The sequence below is a fragment of the Physella acuta genome, unplaced genomic scaffold (assembly GCF_028476545.2).
Source record: "Physella acuta isolate Inbredline_101_S28 unplaced genomic scaffold, ASM2847654v3 ptg000850l, whole genome shotgun sequence".
NCBI lineage: Eukaryota > Metazoa > Mollusca > Gastropoda > Physidae > Physella > Physella acuta.
Window position 1 is genome coordinate 70,409 of NW_026732367.1, and position 10,411 is coordinate 80,819.

The 10,411-nt window shown below is 37.8% G+C and overlaps 1 protein-coding gene across 1 annotated transcript; it reads left to right on the plus strand.

The window, feature by feature from the left end:
* The first annotated feature begins 5,291 nt into the window (after nucleotides 1–5,291).
* On the plus strand, nucleotides 5,292–10,411 carry LOC131952078 (uncharacterized). Its single transcript, XM_059314574.1, has 5 exons — nucleotides 5,292–5,344; nucleotides 6,697–6,854; nucleotides 7,142–7,805; nucleotides 9,354–9,537; nucleotides 10,022–10,411. Exons 1-5 carry the CDS (start codon nucleotides 5,292–5,294, stop codon nucleotides 10,409–10,411), a joined length of 1,449 nt encoding a protein of 482 aa, XP_059170557.1.

Sequence of the window (10,411 nt, forward strand, 5' to 3'; positions counted from 1 at the left end):
AGCTGCTAGGTGAGACACTACATGAGATTACATTGTTACAGCAGCTTATCCTGAAAACAGTGGGGTTTTTTTTCGTTTTATCCGATTGTGGAGGTGGGATGGGGGGGGGGGGGGGGGGGTGGAGAACGGGACGGACGAACGACGCCACTGGTTAAAGTGTATATTTTCTATTGCAAAAAGATCTGCATGAAAACCACTACATAAGAACCGTCTGAGAATAGGCATACCTTTGTATCTGGTCTTAACTGCCGGGGTCAGGCCGAGAAATTCAAACAGTAAATAAAGAGAGCAGGGCTAACATTATATTTGATGCTAAGTGCATTATTCTCATTAAAAAATGAAACTCGGGGTGTTTTTGTTTTGTGTCCAGCTTGCACTAGAGGTTAACATTTTAACTTCGATCATACCAGAGCAGTGACAGCTAAAACAGGTACTCAACATTGTTTGGGGAATAGTGACTTCTTTTATTTCGGTCAAATAAAATGACATCCATGGATCCAACTATCAAATAGGCATGTTCGATAACTATGTAAACAACTTTCAAGTGTTAATATTTTATCGGTTGTGGTTCCTGAATCAGACAACTTGGATCCATTGCTACAAGTATCTCCCCGAATGAGTAAGGATATTACAATACAAAAGATGGATGAGATATATCGTATTTAATGGAAATCTTAATAACTGGGATTTAATAAATAAGATATTAAATCCGACAATTTTTGTTTTCATAATAACGGTGGATAGTTTCTAAGAAAATACACGAAAATAATACTGGGTGGTATTAGTTCTTAAAAATCAATATAACAATCTGTCTACACATCTCACTTTAAAAATGATACTCTCAAATATGAACACCATCAATTTAATTGTTTATTATATTTGAATAAATAACAGATGTATATAAATATGACAGTAAAAGGAAGGTTTCCATGAAACCAATGAAACAAAGAGAGGTTCCCTAGGAAAAGAAAGGCATTTTATCATGTTGTTGATAGATAATATCTATGCTTAGAATTACCGATAATCTATCGTTTTAGGTACGTCAAATCGGCCGAGGCTAGTAATGAATGGCTTCCCCTGAATCTCCCGCTGGTAAGTAGGTTACCAACCAGTTCCAAGGCTCAATAAAACCTGTAAGAGCCGTAGAACTGATTGGTGACCTACTTACCAGCCCTATAAGTTTACAAAAAAAAAAAAAAAAAAAAAAACTTAAACAAGATGGCTGCTGAAGTAAACGAGCTTTGTTGCATCTGATGAAAACATCACTAGTCTTTATTTATTACTGTAAAGTTTAATACAATTGTTTAAAAACAGGTACATGAATGAAACTTTGAAACATTTTTGTATTTTTCAAAACATAAATCTTCCTTAAAATGTGAAATAATTACTAAAATTTAATGAGGCACATTCTTTTTACATTACTAGCCTCTGCCGATTTTACGTGCCCAAAGCGATAGATTACATTATGTATTCCTTACGAGATAAAAGTAACTCAACAAATCTTTTAGCAGTCATATTTGATTACTACCAGAGGAGTTAGTAAAAGTCGAAAGAATCAGAACATTACCGTAGTGGTTTTAAAACGATGCATTTGTAACTAGAGAGTTCATGTTTTAAAAAAAAAGGTTTCAACAATAATATAATCCCATAGGCGTAATCCATAAATGACGTCACGCTTTTTTTGACGATTTTTACCCCCCCCCCCCCTTCCCTCCGTCACACGTCGTCACAAAAAGCCAGACCCCCCCTAAAATGACGTCACACCTCAACCTACAGCCCCCCCCCCCCCCTCAAAATTGCAGTTGAATTTTTTTTAAACATCGATATTTTTCTAAAATCTTGTCTAAACTATTATAATTTATTAAAACAGTTATCTAAAACGCGAAATAACGTCTAAAATTCGTTTTCTAACATTGCTTTTTTATAATGCAAAAGTGTGACGTCGCAACATCTGACCCCCCACCCCCTTCATCACACGTCACAAAATTACGGACCCTCCCTCCCCCCTACGAGTGTGACATCATTTATGGATGACCCCATACTTCTAAAAGATATTTTGTAACATGTAATGATATATCCCTTACATCAAACAATATATATATATATATATATATATATATATATATATATATATATATATATATATATATATATATATATATATATATATATATATAATTTATCTCATTGAACACAACTTACTTTACTATCGATCTAGTATTCTAATGCTGATTATTTTAATAAGGCTAATATTAGAAACGATAACGGTGTCACATAGCCAGGTAAAATCATAGGTCAAAATGTCACCATAACACGTGTATCAATGTTCAATGTTTATCAATGTGTGTGTGTGTGTGTGTGTGTGTGTGTGTCACCAAACAGCCACGCCCTTGTGTGTACACGCCCAGCTGAAGACTAGACTGTATCAGATTCAGACAGATCAAAACAACACAGACTTTTAAGATCAGCTCAGACTAGACTGTATCAGATCAAGACAACACAGACTTTTAACATCAGCTTAGACTAGACTGTATCAGATTCAGACAGATCAAAACAACATAGACTTTTAAGATCAGCTCAGATTATACTGTGTCAGATCAAAACAACACAGACTTTTAAGATAACGACTGCTCACGAAAGTGCTGGTGACATTTGTACCTGATTTAGCTCTAAAAGTCCGTTAACTTATTAATCATTTCCAACTCTCTTTTTAAGAACAATAAGTATTTCAATGAAAAGACTGTTTTAATTATTTAATTAAAGAATATAACATAAAAACAGGGGTATTAATTATTAGCCTCTGCTGGACACGATAGTAAACCCAACTTTTGTTTTGAATAATTAATGTTTGGAAATAAAATTGCAGGTTATTTAAATACCTGAAGCTACTCTGTTTTCTTTTTCAAATTAGTATGTTAAAATCTTTGTTTGATGAACGTAAAATACGGTCATTGACACTTTTGTATTGTTCGGTATTATTTCCAAAAACATCAGACCTGCTATGGATTCGGACTGCAGGACAGATAGAGATAAATCAGGGCGTCGCTGGCTTTATTGGTACTGTAGCCCCCCCCCCCCTCCCCCCTTTACCCGGCTCGTACATGAACTTTAAAGTCATAAATAATACGGAGGGGGGGGGGGGGGAGTCAAGTTTATAATTAGCTCACTTGCTTTAAGTATCAACGAAACAAAAATGACATACAATCGTTATGTTTTTTTTTCCCTTGATATTGGTAACGCTCTTATCGCCCCCCCCCCCCGCCCCCTCCCCCCAATACACAGAGTGTGGTTTATTAAAACACCCCAGGGCGCCGTTAAAACACGGTAATTTAATCGCGAATACCAGCAGTAGACCCGATCACAATATCGATTTCTGTAGATTTGTATTGAATGTTTACAAGTCACGGTACGAGTGTGTGGACCGTGAATGGTTCAATGCGCCCGCAGGAAAGTGTTTTGTAGCCCGAGCATTCACTTTCCAGTTCATGTACTAGTAAATACGACCGGTCATGGACGGGTCGGTTTAAAAAGAATTTTTAAAAATTTAAAAATTATATTTTTAATAATTTTATAAAACTTCCGGAAAACTATTTATTTCATATTCTGGACACACAGAAGCTAGTTTTTCTAAAGAAAAAAAAAAACGTTTTCTATACTTCAACGTTCAGTTTGTTGTAGCCAACACATTGTGAATACCATAGCTATGACTGAGACGTGTTCTACGGATGGGATCTAGTCACAGCAACTGAAGGTGTAAAGATTAAAGGTGGGTAAATGTTCAATTCTAATTGCTTTCTCGAGTTTGGACAGTACGTTTGGTAGAGGAAGTAGATTTCATCTGTTTACTGCTGCGCGGAATGTTTTTGCTCTGTTTTATTGGACAAATTTCAAAATCGATTTGTGTAGTTAAGGCAATTGTCATGGTAATAGAATATCCAGTCCAGTCTTGACAACAAGGATTTTATCCTACACGATGTTTGTTATTTATCTAAACTTAAACTTAGTCACTAATTGTGAACAAATATAAAACCCAATTGTACTTCAGTCATATATATATATATATATATATATATATATATATATATATATATATATATATATATATATATATATAATGTAGTTCCGAGTACAATCTAATTTCTTATTTTGCAAAAAAAATTAATAAATTAGTACTGTTTAGAACATACACAAAAAAAAATCAGATTTCTTTGGGTTCATCCCCACACCCACCCCCCCCCCCCTCCCCGCACAAGAGCCAAAATGACTTAGATATTTTGATACTCTATCAATAAGATCAGCTCCTCTATTTGTATTCGATAGTATCAATCACTATGATTTATTGCCATTGATCCAGCTTAACTCTGTGTTAGATAAGAGCTTCAGTGAATGTATTGTTTCACTATCCAGTTGTTATTAACAATACTCCGTATGTAAAATATGGTATAAATTTTTTAGTACTACCATTCTATGATTATAATGACCAATATAGCAACAGCATAAATGTAACAAAAGAAAAACAACAACAACAACAAAAACAAAAACATAACAACAGAACAATGAATATTTAATGTTAAAATTTATCGATAAAAAGATGTGTTTTTCATAAAAAATACACACGATACGCTATTAATAAAAAAAATGATATAAGCAATTTCAAATGGGCTTACAGTTAAAAATGCGCTTACACTTTAAACAAGTGCTCACAGTTTAAACATGTGTTTGCAGTTTAGACAAGTGTTTATAATTAAAAGCATGAGCTCACTGTAAAATATATGCTCACAGTTAAAACATGTGCTTACAGTTCAAACTTTCGTGCATGATGTTCCTACATGTCTGTCAAGAAATAACCACCAACAGAAGACACCACAGACAGACTTGAATCCATGGATAGCCCAGAGTCTCAGCCGGACTCGCCAGTCACAGGTCAGACAGACAACGACGATAGATCCGACACGGAACACGATAGACCAACACACAGATCCGACTCGGAACGCGATAGACCAACACACAGATCTGACACGGAACACGACAGACAAACACACAGATCTGATAAAGGTGAAGACGATAGATTCGATGCTGGGGACGATAGATACAGATCAGGTGGAGATGATCAGGAGAGATCTAATGCTCGTGGACCATCGGAACTCGGATCAGAGAAAACGAAACCGGAAACAAACTCGGCCAAAATTCGCCAAATTCTGAAACGGACCGACAGTTTTGATGACGCCATCACGTATCCGGCGTCCAAGAGGCAGACGGAGTCTCCGGTCATCGTCACGACAAAACCGGAAATGGTCACCCCTGATGAGCTGTTTGGCCCCGCCTCCCCACATTGGAGTGACAGGTGGGTTCATGTCTGTCTGTCATGACTGACCCTCCCTCGGTTATATCTGTACATTTATTCTACAGAGGAACATCCACACTGTTTTCATTCGTGTATTTCATTTAATGTTCGTCTTGTCGAATTTTGTGGGTTTTTTCATGGTTGGATATTTTACAATGGTCTTTTTTTATATTAGTGACAACGAGTATCGTTATCAATAGGTAAAAAATATCGAAGCATTAAGCATGGATACGACAAAAAAAAATTACAAAAAAAAATAACATAAAACCACATCATTAACACAGTACTAACTCGCTCTCTAACCCCATTTGTATGTAATTTAAGTTCTCGAAAAGCCCATCGAGCTCAGTTTAACATCATCGTAACCCTAGTTTTAACCGTTACTGTACTCATATTTAACGTAACTGTGCTTTAAACTCCCCATGAACCTACTGACCTAATAAGACACTTTATCTTACTTCTGGTCGAGTTATAAAGCACACGATTACTGCCCCAATGTCACGAGTTCGACAGGTATTAGCATGGGGGCGTACTTGAGTCAACCCAGCCATAATTGGTACCTGAGTCGGGGGGGAGGGGATAAATGCTGCTGGGCACAGTTCTGACCATACTAACCCATTAGATGCCGAGGTCATAGAAACAGATCTCTACCTCCTCTGCCCAATGGACTGTCTCTTCTGAAAGCGTATTTTAAAAAAAGAATCTAGTGTAAAACCTAGTGTAACCCAACCTTCCTAGGAAACCTCTAAACAACCTACCTAATTAATGTAACCCAACCTTCCTAGGAAACCTCTAAACAACCTACCTAATTAATGTAGCCCAACCTTCCTAGGAAACCTCTAAACAACCTACCTAATTAATGTAACCCAACCTTCCTAAGAAACCTCTAAACAACCTACCTAATTAATGTAACCCAACCTTCCTAGGAAACCTCTAAACAACCTACCTAATTAATGTAACCCAACCTTCCAAGGAAACCTCTAAACAACCTACCTAATTAATGTAACCCAACCTTCCCAAGAAACCTCTAAACAACCTACCTAATTAATGTAACCCAACCTTCCTAAGAAACCTCTAAACAACCTACCTAATTAATGTAACCCAACCTTCCTAGGAAACCTCTAAACAACCTACCTAATTAATGTAACCCAACCTTCCTAGGAAACCTCTAAACAACCTACCTAATTAATGTAACCCAACCTTCCTAAGAAACCTCTAAACAACCTACCTAATTAATGTAACCCAACCTTCATATGAAACCTCTAAACAACCTACCTAATTAATGTAACCCAACCTTCCTAGGAAACCTCTAAACAACCTACCTAATTAATAAACCTGCCATTATGTTACAGCAAGATGGCAGACAGACGCCGGAGTGGCGAACAGGGCCGGCGACCCAAGACAAGGGCCCAAAACTCTCGCCTACACGCTAGTCGTAGGAGCTCCAACGATGTGGAGACAAACACGTTTCCAGATGCGTCTGACGGTTATTCTAGTCCGGAGAGAAAAAGTAAATATAATGTTTTTGCAGCAATATAGACTTGTTGTTAATGAAAGCTTTCTATCAGCCTTCATTTACAACTAGTCTATATTGCTGTAAAAAACATTATTTATTCAACTAAATACAAAATAATTAAGTAAATTTGAAATAATTTCTAAAACAAATGTATTTTATTAATTGTAGTAAAAGTGGAGTAGATTGAAAAAATATAAGAAAAACCCAATAATTAATATTTTAAAAATGCCATTTTCTCTCTTGAAGTATTCAACACATTTTGTTTCCATTTTGTTGTCTAGCATACGATGAGGGGACTTCTAAAAACCACGAACCAAAAACACCTCGGAGAAAGTCGTCTGTAAACCACGGGGAATCCCCACTGAGGTCAGTGTCCAGATTCGAGTCCATTTCTAGACACGAGGCGGGCTACGACTCGTCTAGAACCAGCGACTCCAACAGCCGAGATGACGATAAACCAATCCCAACCAGCAGGCGCCACAGCAGAACTGGAGACACGCCCGCAACAAATCGATTGTACGGTTCGAACACCGCCAGGATTGAGAGAGATAACCACCGACTGTACGACGCAAGGACAGATAAGCGATACGTACCTCGATACAGTCCCTTGTCGAACAGATCATCCTACAATCACGGCGACATTGTGGACGAGAACTTGATGATATCAAACCCCAAACTTGACATCACGCTGCTGAAGCTCTTCGCCCAATCCAATTCCCGGAGCTCTAGTAACAATACATTTCTTCCTAGCGTGGCGGACGGCCAAGAGGACTTTATTAGCATGGAGCCTGTGATGTGGAGGGTGCACCCCATGGACGCCGTGCACCGGGAGACGCTGGACCGCGAGATGGCGTACATCACCGACAACATCAACCCACGTGACGTGGTGGGGGAGTTGTACAGACAGCACGTGCTGACACACACGGACTACAACCAGTTATCGAGGTAAGTCATGAGTGTTACATTTAATTGTCTGTTGGTAAGTCTTTAGTGTATCACTCACATTACATTATCTGTAGGCAAGTCTTGAAGGTATTACATTACATTGTCTGTAGGCAAGTCTTGGGTGTATCACTCACATTTTTCATTGTAAGGAAATCTTAAGTTAATCACTCACATTACATTGTCTGTAGGCAAGTTTTTGATGCACCTCTCACATTTCATTGTCTGTAAGCAAGTCGTGGGCGTATAACTCACGTTTCATTGCCTGTAGGCACGTTTTTGGTGCACTACTCATATTTCCTGTCTGTTATTATATTTTAAATTTATTTACAACCAATTATAATTATCCAGATCCGTCCTGGTCGCATCTTTCATATTTTTTACATTTGAATTACTATCAATCAAGTCCCATTTATCCTTCTTGGAGTATGAAAGCCAAACTACATTTCTCCAATCTACAGCCCATGCCCTATGCCAATCTCTCTATCTGGTTCCATGTTTAGCCCAACATGATGGTATCTAACACAGTTTATATTCCGCCTGCCATAATGATTCCATTTGAGTGTCTGCTTGTTTCCGCAAGCAATTTACGCGCATGTAGCATATCCATTCCTTCCTGATCTCTCCTTCAGTTGTGAGTGAGAATGTCTTTGGCTTGAGGCTTGTTAGCCGAAGAGTCTGTTTCATAAAGTGTGGATGTTCTTCTGTCCCATGTTATTGACTGTTTTTTTAAAAATTCGTTTACAACAATTGTAATGTTAAGGAATCAAGTTTAAATTTGTACAATTATGTTATACATTTATTTGCGGCACTAGAAGATGCCTTTAAGATGGTTTGGGTTGTGATAATTGAAATACAATAAGTAATGACAAAGTTGCATTTTAAGAAAAAAGTGCTTTACTTGATTTAATTGGGGGGGGGGGGGAGCTTCTAAATCCTCTACCTCTAGTAAGGTGAGCTGCTGTTGTATTCTCCATTAGTTAGATAAGAATTCCTGTTGTTACTTTTCGAGGGCCTCTAGCCAAATCAGCCCTATTAAGTAGACGGGATTAACTTGGACGAAATTACAATACCGACATGTTTATGGTCAAAACATTATGACGTACTTTCAACAAAGTTGTTACATACACGAATTTTTATCTGTATAGAATAAGGACGGCTAATAAATCTATGCCTTACAACCTTAGACAAAGCGTATCTTTCATGACAGTGTATGTAGCTATCTAATCCACCAGACATAAATTTAAATATGAGGCAAGGCGTATTCTCAGTGGTAAAGTGTCTTCATATCTTTACTGCGTGTGAAACTACAATAAAAAACAAGTTCTTGTTTAGGAGACCCATCTGTCGATAACAAATAGTTTTTTTCTAGTATAAGTTGCTTTATTCACGGCTTTACTTATTAACCAATAACCAGGGAATGGATGTACATATATAGAAATATATATATATATATATATATATATATATATATATATATATATATATATATATATATATATATTATATGAAAGAAGTTAATAACAAAATACCTTCTTATCTGTTGGCCAGGATCGAGAACCAGGGAGACAGAGCCGTGAGTCGCCTGATGGTGAAGACTCTACAACGACGCGGTGCCGGTGCCTACCCGGCATTCCTGGAGGTCCTTCAGGCTCGTGGTTACCCGGATGTCCGTGAGCGTCTCTTGGAGTCGGAGCAGTCCCTGAAGGTGGGGATAAGGGCGGACAAACACGGGGTGAGTGCTCTAAAGGGTGACATGATATTGTTTCGGTAAAGTGCGGAGATTCGTGTTCGTTTTTATCGAGAAGATGTTACGTCACTACGTAGTTAATTACGTAAATAGAGCAGGGAGTGTAACAAAACGTGAAACATTTAAGTGAGACATTACACCACTAAAATAGTAATAAAAATGTATTAAAATTTGTTTTAAGACAGTCTAATTTAACATGTTCTGAAGTTAAAATGGATAAAAGATTTTTTTTAAAATGTTTTTTATATTGCAAACATTGTCTTTAGCACACATTATTAAAAAAAATCGATACTTTTTATTAGAAGTAGCGTCATTTAAAGATTATATTTGACTACCATGTTTAAATTACTTTATCTCCACTCCTTCATCTTAACCCCCCCCCCCCCCCCCCCCCCCAAAAAAATCACGAAAAAAATGAGATATATTGCTATAGATTTCTTTTTAAAGTTACACATTTTGCCCCTCGTAGCTCAAGAATTATTTAATGACACCACCAAGAACAAGGGACAGAAGCACGGAGAGGACAAACGATTACACAGGACTTCCCATGTACCCCACCCTCTCATCAAACCCCACCGTACCAGCCACCCCCCTGATGATGACCGCGGGGCAGATAACTCCACTGTTCCACAACCCCTACCCCTACCAGATGCCCATGACGTTTCAAATGGCCTCCCCTACCTACCCCATGATGGCGAATCAGGGGACAAACTTTGGTGGTGGGAGGACCCCCACGCCTTTAGACCAGATTCAGTTTAACCAAATCGAGAGAAATCTGGATTATATGAGGGACGAGTTAAGGGCCCTTCATGAAGAAATGAGGGACATCAAATCTAACATTAAAAAAGGTGAGTGTTAA

What these genes read in the sequence shown, in the direction of transcription:
- LOC131952078 (XM_059314574.1), top strand. Translation starts at nt 5,292, where the DNA reads ATGGTCACCCCTGATGAGCTGTTTGGCCCCGCCTCCCCACATTGGAGT. An exon ending in TTCTAGTCCGGAGAGAAAAA is followed by an intron (nt 6,855 to 7,141) that starts GTAAATATAATG and finishes TTTGTTGTCTAG; the next exon opens with CATACGATGAGGGGACTTCT. An exon ending in TAAGGGCGGACAAACACGGG is followed by an intron (nt 9,538 to 10,021) that starts GTGAGTGCTCTA and finishes TGCCCCTCGTAG; the next exon opens with CTCAAGAATTATTTAATGAC.